The sequence below is a fragment of the Adiantum capillus-veneris genome, chromosome 1, assembly GCF_014529385.1.
Source record: "Adiantum capillus-veneris isolate H3 chromosome 1, ASM1452938v2, whole genome shotgun sequence".
NCBI lineage: Eukaryota > Viridiplantae > Streptophyta > Polypodiopsida > Polypodiales > Pteridaceae > Adiantum > Adiantum capillus-veneris.
This window is the reverse complement of record NC_140931.1, coordinates 28,746,648-28,764,110: the sequence shown is the minus strand read 5'-3', so window position 1 is coordinate 28,764,110 and position 17,463 is coordinate 28,746,648. Positions and strand designations below refer to the sequence as shown.

Here is a 17,463-nt window from a genome sequence, read left to right as displayed (position 1 = left end):
TCTCTCTCTTTCTCTCTTGAGAGGGCAATAAAGTAAAACAAAAGAGCTCTCTCCCTCCTTTCAATTGCGTAGCATAAAACAATGCCCAAAAGCTGTCCAAAAGCTTTTTTTTTAAATCTGCCGCAGCTTTTTGTGCCTCCGCAAATTGCGCCGCAAAACGCGGGGATCTGTACAGCTGCCACATGTCAGCCCGCCCATCAGCAATTAGGGTTAGGGTTTCCCAGTTAGGGTTAGGGCAGCCACGTCATCACTTTGTGACAATGCTTCAACTAGAGCAGATTATACATCACCACAAACGCCAACTTAAGCCTGGTAAGATCATTAGGAAGTATCTGGTGAAGTTTAAGAACTATTCCCCAGCCCCTTAGTCGGACAGTTTGGGCAGTTATGTACAAGCACTACAGTCGAAGATATCCGTTTAGAAGCCGAAGGGATGTTGCTAAATTAGCTAGTTCCTTTTTCTTTGCGGAGTTTCAGTTTGATGAAATTAGGTTTATCTAATTTATGTGCACATTAGGACTATTAAGTTAAAGTAGTAGATCTACCAGAAGAGGGTTTTCTGGATGTATCATCAAGAGGATGGCATCAAGAGGATCACTATGTGCAGGCTATCTACTTGGCCACCAAGAAAGGATACTTCTAATGCATCACATTGGATGGATGACAAGACCATCGAGTGGGGGTATTCGACCATCCGGAGCGGACATGTCTAATGCAACATGACATAGAGCATCACTAAGGAGTCATTCCATAAGTTCGATGAGTGATAGACTAAGTGAAGGGAGTTCTCGATGCATCATATGGTGGGTGACAGGAGCACCAAGTAGGGAATTTCGATAGTCCAAGTAGATTCCGAAGTAAGACAGAGTTGCGCACGAGAGATAAGCACTTGAATGAAGATGGGTTCTCAATAGCTTTGAGAAAATACGCTTGCTTTCCGATTCCAATTTCCCAAGACAGCAAGTTGCTTTTTTGTTGCTTTCCAAAACAGCAGGTGCTTTTTTGCGAAAGAATCTAAGTCGGCATTGCATCTATGTATGTGAGTGAATCCCAGGACACCTAGAAAGTGTATACACATGACCATCTGATTTTCTCAAAAAGGTTTTGTTGCTTTTTGCAGGATATTTAAGGATTTCAAAGAGTCCCCTGGCTGCCCACTTTCAATGGGCAGCCCCACAATCAGAGTTGGACCAGGCATGTTGTAAATAGGCAACCGAGATCATACCATTCTTGAGCTTGTGTTCCAGTTCCACGACATGGTAGATCTTCAGGAACAATTTAATTCTCTTTTAAGTTGGCAGGAGGAATGGGCATCTGTTCTACATCATAAGCATCCACAGGAGCATTTCATCAGGCATCTCACTGCAATACATTATCCATCCTCCATCCCCGCTACACCCCGGTCTGCTTGGTGTGGTTTGATGGCGTTGCCTTCTTGTATACGATCATTATAGGTTACACTTCATTTTGCAACACACTGATTTAAATTTGCGTGGGTTGATGGCGTTGCCTTCTTGTATACGATCATTATAGGTTACACTTCATTTTGCAACACACTGATTTAAATTTGCGTGGGTTTTTACTCAATCCTCCTGGCTGAATGGATTGGTGACAGCAGGCTAAAGGTGTCTCTTCACTGTTTTCTCCATTAGTTTGCTTCCAGCTCTCAGACGTTCATTTCCAGCCATTGGCTTTGTGAGTCCATCTATTGGATTCTGACCGCCAATGGACTCCTCATAATGAGTGGCTACTAGCAATTAAGGTATGTCAGCTACTATTGAAAATTATATCCACAGCCAAATTTGAATCAATCACACCTCATGAAGAGGTAACTTTTGGACACCGTGAACCATATACTTCTGACCACATCATCTTCCCTATCATTCTTATCTCTTCACATATGACATCCCTCACCCTTCTCTCCTAGATTTTGTCGTTGCATTCCCTCTCAATCTTTTAAGTGATGGCCCCTTAATGAAACCTCCATTTTTTCCGTTTCTCATGCTCGAGAGCTTAGGAAAAGTTACACCATAGCGATTCAAAGGGTATCCTATTGCAGTCATAAAATGCATGGAGATCAAAACCATTGATCTCAGATGCTTAGAAATCTACTACGATGCTCTTTTTCTCTTAACCAAAATACTCTTGCATAAAGTTTGGTCTCTCTCATGATAATTTCAGCCTTTGGAGGTGCTTAAGGACTACCTTTGGGAAGAAAATTACAGGATGTTCTGAGCTGAATCAAAAGATATTTCATTTTTTTTAGAATGAGAATTGCAAACTTCATGCCTCTACGCAAGCTTGACATGACAATAAGAAATATGCACACAGTTAGCCTCAGTAACAACTTGCTTCATAAAAAGAAGGAACACTGGGAGTCCAAGTATGCTTACTCGAACGGTGGTTCAACTTCCACTCCAAATGTGATATGTAGAGATGGTACCATTTTTGTACAAATAGCCTGCTGAGAATCCTTCAATTTCTTCAAACAGCTGCAATTGCCCGAGAAATATGTAGAGAGTGCACCCCATTCATGCTTCTTCCTGTTCAAACAGCCTTCACTATCTGCATCAACCACAGGCATCAGGTCGTCACCCTGTACACAACTCTCAGAACCTAAGTCATTCCCTTTCTGTGCAAATTTAGGGAACGTACAGCACAACTTATCAGGTGTCAGTGTATTAACTCGCGTATTGGCTGCATGTGGAAATCCCCTGGGAATGTATAAAATATTCCCTTCTTTTAATGAGAGTTTACAGGCATCTTCCTCATCTGCATAACCTCTTTCAAGTTTTGTATCTTGTGAGTATAATCGCGGCAAAAGAGTTTCTGGGTCCCATAGATTCCAAAATTTACTTCCAGCTAGTTGCCAGACAAACACACAATGATCATCATAATGAGGTTTGAATCCTTGTGCATTTAAAGGGGTCATGTAAAGGTTGGCCCCAACTGTTGCCTGCCCAAAGCAAACTGCTAATGCTTCTGCTATGTCTGCGATATGAGAGCACCGGAACTCCAAACCTCTCAGAGCAATGGTATACCCTAGCTCATATGCAGTAACAAAGGTGTTAACATTTGTATCCAAGCAGTTAGATCTTTCACTGCTTTCCATTTTCCTTGCGTCTATCTTGTGATAGTCCTCTTCCAGGAAAGCGCAATTTGAACATGGCTCCCAACAACCAACTGTACATACAGATTTCACAAGCCTAATATCCTGCCCAAAAATCAATAGTTTACCGAGGTCATTCTCGATCTCACTGTAAATTTGTGAGGTTTCAAGTTCATCACAGCTGAAAGGAGGACATGTTAAAGTTGATGACAAAAGTTTCTTCAAGAAAAGTGAATCACCATCACATTGCCAAGCTTTCAATAAATTGCAACGCACTTTACCCCCAATAGCATTTTCATATATCAAGAATGGTGAATGCTCCCAATGCTCATCCCAGAAATGTTCAAATTCAACCTCCGTTCCTCCAAAGAAAATCTCAACTACATCTTCGCAACGACTAATCAAACCTTCATCGAAGTTCTCTAGCGCCATCGCAAGCCATACAATCATCTTAGCAAGCACATAAGCGTGACCATCACGTAAACGTGGATCACAATTGTTGCGGAACCTTTTCCATATGATTTGCAAAGCCTTTAGAATAGAGACTCTGGACCCTTGTGAAACTTTCCGAAGGCTCTCAAAACAGTTGTTAGAAGAAAGCATATCCAGGGCCTCCAAAACATCAGAGAGTAGTGAATCCCTTGTGTAATTTGCCAGGTATAATCCATCACTGCTGTCTAAAGATTTGTGGACCTCTCCTTGATCTACACTTTTTGTCAAAACTCCTGTCAATACAAATAGCAGATGCCTGCCCAAAGACTTAGTACATTACAAAAATAACTTACAGAAAAAGCACCTAGGTAAAATTATGACCCATTTACCTACATAAGCTTTTCAACCGCTCCCAGATCACAAAGCGCTGTTTGTCCCTGTGTCCCCGAAGCAATGCTTGCCACTGTATGGCAAGCTTCCCTCTGAATTTCGGTGTTTGCTGAGTTCAAATGGCTGAGAAGACCTTGTAACACTTGTGTCTCACTTACAATCTGCATCATTGACTGGTAAGAATGTAAAGCCATGTCCCCTAGAAGTGCAATGCTCTTCACCACTGTCAAGTTCTCACTATAAAGAACAATCAATAAGTAAGCTACGACATCTTTATGCATACCTTCATGAGCTCGACAAGATCTGAACTCATGAACTAACACAACACACAACCAAGAACACATAGGAAGCTGTTAAAAATAAAACATTCAAATATGATTAAATTTAAGTACATTATTATTCGAAAAACTCTCTTATTATTTCTCTGTTTTTTTTCAAGCAGCAGCAACAACTTACAAATGATAAAGGATAAGAAAAACATTGACAACTACGGTAGTTAAATGTCAACTATTGAAAAAGTACTACAATAGTTGTCATTGTGTCAATTATTAGAGAAGTACTACAGTAAATGTCAGTGACAACTACCGTACTTACACAAGCCTGACAAACTCCACACAACATAGTACATTCACCTAGAATTTACTCGCCTCATTGCCCACCTTTCCACTTGCTTTGGAGAACCACCCTGAATAAGCATGAAGAAACTGTTGGAGTTTAGGCATCTCTCCGGATTCGTCCAGTTGGCGGTCCCAGTTTCACCCATGGACACATGCTAGGGAGTGAGGGCTGTTTTGTGGCTGCACCCGGCCAGTGTGAGGTAGGTTTCTCATGTCCGGTTGTGTGGATCTATTCATTTCCAACTTCTTCTACAGAGAGAAGTGTTTGGACAACAGTAGGATCTTCTTCATCACTTCTGGAGGAGTCTTCTATGGTTGTGTTTCCTTCAAGAAGATGGATTGGCAGATTTTCTTTGCCTTTTGCAAAAGCACATCTTTCTTGGAATTGTCGACGGAGTTACCTATCCGATGGGTAGTAGGTTGATGATTCGGTTGCACTCTTGTACTAGATGACAAAGGAGGATCACTTCCCTTCTTGAAGAAGTGGATGTTCCAATGTAGATGAACAAAGAGACGGAGTGCTAACCCATTCACCACACACACGCAAACAATGAGATCGAATCTTGTCGTGCTGATCTAAATCAATCAACTGTGGCAATTCACAACGGACATGCCCATGCTTAGTGTTCATTCTGTCATGTGCTCTTTCTACAAATGTGTCGTGCCAAGAAAGAGACGCGGAATGTGATTTCCTTGAATGCATACTTTTCAGAATACATTCGTGCTCATTCATGAGTGAAACGTGCTCAACGTACAAAATGTCATGCCTAGGAAAAGGGATCACATAAAGACGCTGACAAAAATACAAGAAACGATCACGAATGAAACACTCGAACAATGCGTGCGTACTAATCATGCGAACACATAATACTTCGTGTGAGAATTCTTTGGACCTACGCTCGAGAGCCAAGATCGGTTCTTCCTGAATGATTGAATCGCCTTGTGGAGGTTCTTTGGACCTCGACTCGAGAGCCAAGATCGATTCTTCGTGATTGATCGAATCTGCATTGAGGTTAGCTTCACTAGAAAACGCATTCACTAACTCATCCTTCTTGTGAACAATCACATCTTCTTCATGCAATCATCACGCTTGTGAGAAATCACATCTTGATCATCATGCAAATCATCATGCTCATCATTATCATGCAAATCATCATGCTTATCATTGTCATTCAAATTATCATGCTCATCATTATCATTCAAATCATCATGCTTATCATCATGCAAATCCTGTGTATCATACTATGGAGAAGAAGAGACTGAGAGTCTCCTTTTCCCGAATCTCTTGCATCTGTGCCTGATCTAGAGAAAAGAGTCGCAACATCTCTTGCATGTGTCGCGCTTGCTCATGCTCACGCTCTATGGCTGCCTTTCTTTCTGCTTTTCTTTCTGCGTGTCTGAAAATCAAATTCTGTCATTCTTTCTACTCTTCTTGATTCGCGTTCTCACTTCCTGTCCATAAACATCTGCTGAGTGCTCCAACTCCTCCATAGGAGTTAGTGCAATCCTTGGCGTAGATGGGAAAGGGGGAGGGTCGGAAAAACCTCCTAGTGGGGAAAATTCTTCTTCGCCTCTCTCATGCTCATCACCTCTAAGCGAAGTATCCATTCCGCTTCGGGTGATGACCATCCACTGAAGTCGTGGGTTCTTGTCGTCTTTGGTTCTTAAGTTCACGAGAAACATGGATTCTTGGGGGTCTTGGTTCTTGGGGTTCTTGAGGGTCTTGAGGTTCTTGAGGTTCTTGTTTCGCTTGCAATCTGTGTTCGAGAAGGATCTTCTCTTCACCCGAGTTCTGCTCTTTTCCGCAGGCGCACCCCTTTGTGGCCTTGCGATCACACCAAGGTTGCTTTTTCCCACCTCACATCGATTGGCCGGCCGCTAAGTGCACGGTCCCCTCTCAATGAGTAAAAAGAGGCACAAGGGGAGGCTGGACAAGCCCTTCTTTCCTCGAATTCCTGCCACTCTTCAAAAACACAATTAGGAATCGACACACCCAACCGAACTTGGGTTTGTGCGACCGCAACAAGCAAAAATAATTCTTGTGATTCTTGTGGTTCTTTCCTTGAGTGATACAGAACACTACCAAAGCTCTGATACCAATGTAAGGTGCAATGGAATGAATGTTTGAACTTTGCTCAAGATGAGTCTCCGAACTGTGCTCAAGGGTTCCTTTTACTTACGGAAGGGAGAGCTTTCCATTCCTTTAGTGAGAGAGTGCAATGGACACAAACAAAGTGAATGGACACAATGAATAGAAGTGTATGAGACTGAGAGATAGAGAAGAGAATACAACACCAGAGACATTGTAAAACCCTCCTCCAAAGGCCCCACTCTCTATGGCGAGAGCGGTCTACTTATGATTGCACAAATCTCTACAATGCATAGACTTGCCCACAATGTTGATGACAATAAGGACGATGACGAGACGGGCTGAAATTTGAAACTGCTAAGGCCTCAAATCTGCAAATCTTCTATCTGTTGAGTTCTGACTCTATGTCGATGACGACGGTACGACGACGACGCGCTGAAAACGCAGATCCTACAATTTCCGGGCTGTAAACCTTGCGGAAAGTCACCGTGCGGCGAGGATTTGCTGCGGGAAGGTGAGATTTGCGAGGGTCGGGGGTTTTTCTGCGATGTCTAGAGGCTGAAAACTGAAAACGCTGGTGTTGCTTAAGGTTCCGCCGCGGTGATCTGAAAAAACGATGATTTTGTGATGCAAACCAAAAACGCTAGGGCTGAATTCTGCTTTGCTACTGCCGGTTGTCTTGCAAATGCAAAACACTAGGCTGATCTGATGTTCTGTTGTCGCCGGGTTGATGTAGATGCAAAAACACTGGCTAATCCTTGTTCTTGTCCAAAAACGCTAGCTTGTTGCAGTGATGCAAAAACGCTAGGCCTCTTGGGTTCTGCTGAGAAGTTGCCTGTTGAGCGAGTGCTCCTGCTACCTCTTCTGCCAATTAGTGCTAGCCTAGGTTTGCTTATATACAAACTTACTCAATTTGCCCTACCTACTTTCCAACAAAAGTCACTTAAAAATAATAAGTGAAAAATGTCAAAAATAGGGAAAATAGGCTAAATGCACTGGAAAATTCCCCTGGAGGATTCTGATGGGAATGCTTATGATCATGCTATGTGCAACCGGAGGATATGCATCTACACTAAGTGCCTGGGCATGCATAGTCTGCGAACAGACTCACAAAAGTGCCAGATCCTTCCTAATCTAGACTGATTGAACCATCGTCATGAAGTAGCTTGTCCACGTACACATAGGGTTAGATGTGCACATGACAAGCTATCTCTGCAAAATTCCCGATAAACCTTTTGTGTCTTCACCAAACCAACCGAGGCTCACTTCTTGCAGAAAAAGTGATTCTATCCAGGCGACGAAACCATGAAACCGGCTCGTAGGGCGGTAAACTTTGGCTTTCACCCGAAACTTTACTCTAGACTTTCGGACACAGAGAAACTTTGCAAATTAGAACCTGTAACGGGAATGGATACTTCAAACACACACAGCTTGGAAGCTAGAGCGCTACCAAGCAGACGCGACACCTGTTGGCCCCAAAGATTGGCGCCCCTTTCAATATTTGTTTATTCTATTCAAAGAAGGAATAAAACCTGTGATTTCCTACAAGCTGCCCCGCATAATCCGGGCTGAAAATGACCTGTTCTGGCCCGATTTCGGCAACACAACCGTACTAGGACGCTTCACAAACAGTATCCCCACGCAAAAAGCTTCTTTTTCAACACTTTTCAAAACCTGGCGAGAATCTGCAGCACGCTGAATTCTCTGTTTTCTGCCCTGCAATTGCGCCAGATCACTCGCACAACGGTCCCCTCCAACCCGGACCTCCTGGGGGTATTAAGGGCCGTTTAGGGCCGAAACCCTAAGCCTGCAAAAATACACAGCAGGCTGTATTTTCCTCTTTTGGGCTCCGTTTCGCGAGCTAGTTGAAGGTAGGCAACCACACAGTAGCTTTGGAACCTGCAACAATCCACCGTACGGCTGAAAATACAGCCCACGTTTTATTTTTAATGCTTCTCTCTCTCATAAGTTGGAAAATGCCCAAAAATGTGCCAAGTGGCACTCATGCATTAATACCCCGCTTTGGACCTTCTGGTCTAAAAATATCTCAACCGGTTGCTCAATTAACTTAGCCGCAGAATAATGAAATGTTCCTCTCGTCATTCTGGAGCTAATGACGCGAACAGATTTCGTGGCCCAAAATAGCAGTTCCCTAAATTTTAGGAGAAGCTTCCATTGGACTCTCACTGGTCATCTAACCATCTTTCACCATTGGGACCACGTCCAAAAATGCAATGTAGCCCAGTTCTCTAGTGATTTTCTCTGGGTGACCCCACCTTGTCATTGTGCCTCTATGGAGGTAATTTCCTAGTATCCACCAACTTATTAAGTGCGGCGAGGGGATCTAGATGACTTTGAAGTGAGCCTAGACACCCTTTTACTACTGGAATTCCAATGCCGACCAACTTCCCGTCTGCGGGTGAAACTACCGTTTCACACTCGCCATACAATGTCCGGCCATTTGCAACTTCAAAAAGAGGGTCTCAAAAATTAAACGAAAATCATCGAAAAGAAACCAACTAAGGTTAGCAATTGCCACGTCTTCATGACAGTAATTAGCCATTGCCACGTCCTCGTGACAACACACCTACTTCCCCTTAGATTGGCATGTTATCTCTCATACAGGTGAATAGGGGTCCTTCTCGGACTAGGAACCAGTTACACTTAGCTCGAGCATTCTTCATAATGGAGAGACAGTCTTCTTGGTTCTCCTAGATTTGGTTCGAGGTTTCACGAGTATATTATATTTTCCTTTAGGATTAACCTCCCTTTGGTAATCCAGTTACACAGGCAAAAATTGTTGGAGAGTTATGACAGTTAACCATGATTCCGCTGTTTTCCCTTCAAAGGGGGATATGGAGCCAGCTTGGGAGTGAGTTTGTGCACACTACTGCCGTACAGTTCTTGTGGTTCCTTATACAGCAGACAGGATTGACAATCTATTAGGTGGCTTTCTACAACACCTTGTTCTTCTCTGGCAGAGCTTTGGGATGTAAGGTCTCTTGATCTCACCATGTTAGCTGCAATCTCAATATTGATGTGTGTTCCTTTTTTATTGGATGTTTATTCCCGCTTCACCTTGAGAGTGGGGTGATATTCTCTCGGGTGGTGTTCCAGACGATTGAAGATCAGTGACAGTTTCACTCTCAATTCCGATGAAGTTACTTCAGATATAGTTTAGCAGTTCATCATTCTATACGATGGTTGGTCCAGTTCTCTAATTCCTCATCATCGGAGATATAGTTCCTTAGTAGCCTCGGTTGTCCCTTTCCTTGGACTTCCATAGCAGCTTGGAGTTTCTGGCATGTGGTATATAACCGGAGGTGCAGATTTCCAACTCCTTCCTCTCGAGGGTGGAACACTTTAGAGGTGGAAAATGATCCAGATACCCACAGTTTATGCCTTTACCCTCGGTTTTGATCCATACTCTTGGAGCAATCAGCAACAATACTTTCTGCAGATACTGGTTGCGCGACTAGTGAGTCGGTTGGCTTGAGGAGATTCTTGATAGAGTTGGATTTACTTTCAGTAGACAACATGATACTTCCCGGACGTCTTTTGGGGCTACTGTTGGATGGTATGATGGCCACATATTATTCGACCTCGGAGTCCTGTACCAAATATCCTCGTCCACGAAACCCTCTCTTTACAGTTGCAGATTGCTCAATTCAGCTTCTTGGTTCAACTTCCTTTCCAGAAGTTGAGAGGGAGTATTGGAGTTTAGGCATCTCTCCGGATTTGTCCAATCGGTCCCAGTTTCTCCCACGGACAAGTGCTAGGGAGTGAGGTCTGTTTTGTGGTTGTGCCTCGTCAATGTAAGGTAGGTTTCTCATGTCGGGTTGTGTCTAGCCATGTTTAGCTCGAATTTGGGATTTTTCATGGCCATTTGTGCTCCTGCAGGCTGGGAATATTGTTGCCCAACCTTGTGATATTTTTCCCATGTGCCCCATGGGTATCTCGTGCCACTTTCCACCCTAACCCTATTTTTTCCCATTTATCATGGTCGTGGGGGCTGAGAGCAGGGTCGAGCAGCCAGCCTTCTAGCATATATAGGTAGAGGGGGTCACCTCAGTTAGGCAGTGCAGTTGTGCCCAGAGGGGGGTGCCCTCCCTTGGGTGCCCCAAAAGGCTTGGTGCAAAGGCAAAGCAGCCAGCGTTTTTCCTCCAGTTCAGCCAACGTTTTGGCCTATGATCAGCCAATGTTTTCTTGCTCAACAGATCAGCCCCAACGTTTTCATGGGCAACAAATGCAGTGCTCGAAGATCATCTCTACGGTGCAGTACCACCTTAGGGCAACCTTTCACAGGCCTTGTGCCCATGCACTAGTAGGTTTCCTCGACCAAGATCTAGATCCACATCTAGATCTAGCACCACATCTATGCTTTCAGAGCATGTTCGAGGTGATGCACATGCGGAGACCGTGTCAGTGATCTCGTGTGCAGGAGCAATTGGCAGTGTCAGTAGCAATGCAGTTGTGTGTACTTCGGGTCTATCCATTGGACATGTCAATTGTAACAAACTTGGACACCCCGAGTTCGGAATCTGGCACGACACATAAGAAAATATTTTAACAAAACTTAGCACAATTTAGTTAGAGACGACACACAGCCCGCCGGCGTACTTCCGTCCCAAGAATATTGGCCACAAAGAGGTATTTATTTTTATCTTATATCTACAAAAATCCGAGGGTCCTCTCTGCCCATTGCTCTCTGTCCGTAGGGCTAAAGACTTGCACATCAAACTGGATATACTCGTCTAACCCGAAAAAGAAAGCCTCCTTTCTTTCGGCATCCGATTTGCGCAATTGGACGCCAATTTGCAAAATACGGTTAGAAAAAGACATGACAAGAAATCCATTTTTCTTGAGACCACGCCAATCTTCTTTTAACTGATCTAGGTATTGTGGTGGCATGAAGCGAGCCTTGAGTATGTCTTGGAAGTCGCTCCGACTCAAAGAGAGCAGAATGCCTTCCTTGGCATGCTCAAGATACTCAACCAACTGTGACTCCTGCCAAGCTTGATACCAATTAATGGCATCCCCTGCTAGATACATGACAGCCGTCAAAACTTTATTGTTACTTGTTTTCTTGTTAGTCGCAAAGTAAGCATTAAATTGATGCAACCACGAACGAATCACAAAAGCATCCATGTTACCGTCATACTTACTAACGTCAACTTCTCGATGACTAGATTGTTGGAGTCATCACCTCTACCTGTGGTACGAGAAGATTTACATGCTTCTTTGAGTAGCTCGGTCTTGGGGTTGAGGACCTGTAAGATCAACTCTTGCATGCCTTGATCCCTCTGTGCCTCTCGCTCAAAATCTAGAGCCGCTTGTTTTTCTTCGGCCGCTATGCGTTGAGCCTCATGTGCTCTCTCACGCTCGAGCTCCATAGTTGCCCTTGTTCTTCGGCCGCCATGTGTGCTTGCTCACGATCATGCTCAAGCTCAAGCTCCATGGCTACCCTTCTTTCTTCCATGGGGGTGCGTTGCGCATCTTGTTGTAGCATCATGTCCATCATCGACTTGACCAAGCCTACATAGGGTTTGGTGCAATCCGTGGCGTAGATGGGGATGGGGGAGGATCGGGGAACAATCCTCCTGGTGTAGAAACTTCGTCTTCTCCAACTCCACTCTCATCACCTTCACGCAAAGTATCCATTCCACTTCGGGTGATGACAATGCACTGAGTTCTTGGGAACTTGGGTTCTTAAGTTCTTCAGGTTCTTGAGTTCTTGAGGGTCGTGAGGTTCTTGAGTTCTAGTCTTGCAATTTGCATTTAACAAGGCTTTTCTCTTACCCAAGCTCGACTCTTTCCAGCGGGTGCACCCCTTGGCAGCCTTGCGCTCACACCAAGGTTGCACGAGCATGCAAAGCAAAGGCCATGAGCAACAGTCAAGCACTTCTGTGAGATTGGAGTTTTGAATGCAACAAAATTGAGGCCATGTGGAAGCAGACCAAGGGGCAATGCCTTGTGTGCTAAAGCAAGCTTGGAAATTGAGCAAGGAGGATAGAGTTGGGCTAATGCAAAATCAACAATGCTAGTTAATGCAAAGAGGAAAACAAAGCTTTGGGACCTTGAAAACTTGAAGCTTATAACAATAGAGGAAAATTGAAGCTTGAAGGCATGGATTGCATTACATAAGCCATCAAAGCTTGAAGGCAGCACTGTGGGAAAAAAAAAGCAGGGAATTGGTTATAGTGAGCATCCACACACACACACACACACACACTATGTGTGCTTGGCATAGAAGCTTGAGGATGAGGCGAGCTGCAAAAGTCGACACACACACACACAGTCTGCTCGTGTGTGTGTAGTCTGCTCGTCAAATACTGCATATCAGAATTCAGATTTTTTTATAATAAAAGCCTTTTAACACATTGTGTGTGCAAGGGACTTTTCCACCATCGAGTCCTGATTTTGAGTAGAGAGAGAAAGAGACCGCCTTTTGAAAAGACAGAGAGAGAAAAAGAGTGCGAGAAAAAGCGACAACGTGTGAGTCAAGCGAGCACGAGAGAGAAGTAGAGAGCGAGCATTCTTTGGCGTGCGCTCACGCGCACACACACCACCGTGTGCATGTGCAGGCGAGTAAGCCCGCACATCACCCGGCATCGGCCCGACTTCGTTGACCCTCTCGGCGATTTTCTCCTCCTCCTCGGCTTCAGTTTTTTCGCGACTTGGCATCGGTTTTCGACACTGATCCGACTTGGCCTCTACGACTAGACACTGGCTTTGAGCATAGGCGTCTACGGCTATTCGGCTAGCCACTCCTGTCCGGCGGCGAGGACACTTTTCAGCATCGTCTCGCATTACTAGCACATTACGACAGATTTTTCGACATCCGGCCCGACGCCGGTTTCACGCGGACGATATTTTCCCGCAATCGACAGTTGTGCTTGCCACACGCAGAGGTGAGGTACCTCTACCATAGGGGAGTGACACCCGGCATCGGCACCGAGCGCACCGATCGTGCTGTACGGCACGGTTTTCAGCTACGACACCTTTGGCGGCTATTAGACTAGCGCATTTCTGCCCTGCAGAAATCGGCACATAGCGACACTGACACGCAGGTTACAAGTTACAGGGGGGTTTTTCAGCATATTCACACACAGATTCTCCAGATTACCAGACACAACGCTTTCACAAGCGATTTGGCAATCATTTCGACAATAGATTCTCTGCGGACAGATGCTAAGCATACCTAGTGCTACTGAGCTCTTTTGAGAGCAGATATCCCCGCAGGGATCACTTTTACTGCATGCAGCAGTTCTTGGCGCCTGTTTGAGCACGGTTCACTCATGTACGTTGAGTTCCGGACAATGCCCATTGTACTACGAGTGGAGCCATTTTTGGCTATTTTGGCAGTTTTTCCCGGCCGTTCTATGACTCGGACCGGAAGAGCCCTTTTTGAGACTGTGGCTAGTCCATTTGTGTCTACATTAGCCTTTGGAGGGTCGATAGCGTGAGGTTTTCTTTGAGCTGGGGTGTACTCGAATGTTGAGACACATTCAGTGATACAGGTAGCTGGAGTTCCCCTTTACGGTACTCTCGCCATAGGATATGTATCAGGACGGATTTTCGTGCTTTTGACGCCGAGTTGGCGGTCACATAGCAATAGTTTTGTGCAGTAGATGCCCAGTTAGTGCAGTTGGCACATTTATGCGTAATTTGAGTTGAGTTTTGACTCCTCATACAAAGGAGACTCTGCCGGATTTCCTTCCCGCGAGTCGTGACTTTCATTGTTGGCACTTTTGAGCCTATTTCGGTTGAAATTTTACTCCTGATACAAAGGTTACTCTGCCCAAATTTCTACAGTTTCTCGCCATAGTTTGGCACCTCTCAAACCCTCTTGTCAGCGATAGCTTCTTCTTCAGAAAGGGAGGAGTATTTCATTCGCAAGTTCGATGGCAGCAACTTCACCATGTGGAAAGAGCGCATAAAAGATATTTTGACAAACAAAGGCCTATCAAAACCGTTGAAAGAGCGCACAGAGGATGCAAGCTCTGTGGGAGCTTTTGGATGCGAGAGCCATGGCTACGATACGTCTACATCTAGCCGAGTCAGTGTTCTTCACTATCATAGGGAAGACAACAATCGAGGAACATTGGGACAGCTTATGTTCAGCATGGGAGAGCAAAAGTGCATCCAACAAAGTTTTTTCTCATGAAAAAGCTTATGAAGCTCAACATGAAAGAAGGTAGCGCAGTTTTTGGTCACTTAAATGAGTTCGACTACTTGTTCAGTCAGTTGACATCTCAAAGCTTTAAGGAGTTTGACGACGAACTCAAGTCTATATTCTTGCTATGCTCTCTACACAAATCATGGGATATCTTTTGCACAGCCATTAGCAATTCGGCTCCGAATGGCAAGTTAATGTTCAATGATGTCACAGATGTGTTGCTCACCGAAGAGATTGGACGTAAATCTCTCGACGGTGCCAGTCATGGAGAAGCATATATGGCTAGCAGTTCAACAAAGGCAAGAGACCGTGATAGGAACAAATACAAAAGCAAAAGTAGAGAGCGAAATATCCGTAATCCTAGCAGACACAGGAACTCAAGTAGAGACCGGAGTGCCAGAAATGTCGAGTGCCATGAGAAGGGCCATTACAAAAAGGATTATCGCACTTTCCTATACTAATCTTGGCTAGAGAACGACAATCAATGCACAGTCGAAAAGTGTTATCTTTCTTTTGAACAAGCAAAACTGATAAATTGTATGGTAAAGTACTAGGTCGAAGTTCGAACAAAACCCTTTAAACTTTAAGGTTGTTTCAAAACATACATACGGATCTGTTCCGTACCGTACGGCCGTACTGTACATCTGTATAGTGTGGATTGATCCGTACAAGTCAAAAAATTTATTTATTTTTTTGCGGAGATAAGGACGTCGAGTGATTTCATGAGGGTTTCCGAGCCATTCCGTACACTTTTGGGCACATAAAGAGAGAAGCTAACACATGTTATCTTGTTTTTAATTGGAAATGTCCTAGAAAGTTTGAAAATTGAGGTTTTTTTACAAGAGTACGTATTTTCATGTACATAAATGTATTTTATGCACAAACAACGTACGTTACATAAAGATCCGCCACCGTCCACATACAAAGCGTTTGGAACCACCTTAACCCTTTTCCAGAAGCTCATTTTACTTGTTTAAGAATTTCTTCTTGTTGTAATAAACTAACTCCGTAAGCGATCTTTATACTTTTTCACCACTCATATCTCTCTCTATGACAAAAATCAAGTACGCAGAAAGACACGTCTTTATTTCTCTTTTAACAATGATGTGGTTGACCATAGGTATTGACCAATCACTCGCACTAGCATCTACATGATATTGTTGCCCTTTAAAACTAAAGGATGCTTTCTTGCTTACATAGTCTGGGATAGGATGAATTTTGTAATGCCAAGACATTTCATAAATAACATCACATCCTTGGATTGGAGCAACTAGGAAAGACTCTGAGTCGAAGTACTTGCAGATTTTCAAATTCAAATGTCCTTGAACAGGAGTAGAGTTCGTGATTAATCCCTCAAATCTTGAACCGAAGCTGATCGAACTTCCTAGCCTTTTTGGAGTAGAACCAAGAGACTCTGAGGTGTCCAATGAGAAAATTGTATGTCGAGCCTAGATCAAATAGAATCAAGATTCTTTGCTGATTAACACTGCCCAATCCCTTTAAGAGTTGTCATTTACCTTTCTCTTTCATGGTGTTGGCTTGTACATCAAGGATTGAGTTTGAAGCGAAAGGCAGAAAATCTTTCTTGAGATGTGGGCAATCCGGTTTCCTATGGCCTTTTTCACCATAAAAGAAACATTTGTCCTCTTCCATATAAGCCTTTAGCTAAGAGGGAGTAAGGTATTTGCTTTTCTTAGCTCCCTCTGGCTTCTTTTCTTGACCTTTGGACTGACCTAAAGACCACTTGCGAGGAGGTATCTATCTTGGTAGAGAGAGCCTTCTGCTTTGCATGAGAGGTACTAAACTCCTAATTTTGAGAGGACGTATTTGCCCAAGTAGAGAGAGCCTTCTGCTTTGCATAAAAAGTACTAAACTCCGGTTTGCGAAGAGTTCCTTTGGATTGCATCACAATTTGAAGAGTGTTTCGAGGATATAACTTCATACCCTTCTGGGGTGTCGGTTGAAGTCCAGTTTCAAATTTACGAAACTTCTCTTCATCGTAGACTTTCATCATTGGAGTGACCTTAAGAGATATCTCCCAAAACTTGTCAACGTACTCGAAAACTGATTCATGCTCTTTTTAAGAGAGCCAATCCCACTCTTTCTTTACATCCGTTTCGAGATCAGGAGGAAGGAACTAAGCATAGTAATACTTTTTGAAATCTTTCCAATCTTTGGGTTTACGCCCTTCAAGAATCATCGTGAACCACCAATTACTAGCTAATGTCGCGTCGTTTGGATCGTTCTGAGAAGTTGCCTTTTGCAAAGGCAACTTCAAATTGGTGAATAAAAGCAAGAGCTTTATTGACAATCCTTCTTCTGCTGTAATATTCAAAATTGACATCCTTCTCCAGCTTTGAAAGTCTTCTTCTTCTGGTGTCCGAACCGCTTCTTGGAAATAGCTTTGGAATCTTTATGAGCAAGAATTTTGTGGCAACTCTTTCTCCATTGTGGGTTATGTTCCCCTGCCTCTCGTGGTTGATCAACGAGCTCCTATGGTTCTAGCTGTAGATCTTTGTCAAGGATTATGTTGTCCAAGTTCTTCATGAAAGAGTAGTTTGAAGAGTAGCTAGGCGAGGAAGTCAAATCCGACGAGAAGTTCCCACTCTAGGATCCCTCTGAGGCTATGTTGGAGCCCTAATCTAAG

At 43.9% G+C, this 17,463-nt stretch overlaps 1 protein-coding gene across 3 annotated transcripts in view; it reads right to left on the bottom strand.

Annotated features, from left to right (window-relative positions):
- LOC147464468 (uncharacterized) overlaps positions 1-17,463 on the bottom strand; it is a 44,604-nt gene that overhangs the window by 22,923 nt on the left and 4,218 nt on the right. For 2 of the 3 annotated variants that reach the window (XM_086515171.1, XM_086515175.1), the window contains exons 3-4: positions 3,935-4,168; positions 2,394-3,857 (exon numbers count right to left, since the gene is read on the bottom strand). In XM_086515171.1, the coding sequence (XP_086371297.1) occupies positions 2,394-3,857; positions 3,935-4,168 (1,698 nt within the window). The remainder of the gene's footprint in view (positions 1-2,393; positions 3,858-3,934; positions 4,169-17,463) is intronic. The other variant, XM_086515177.1, reaches the window with a different exon arrangement.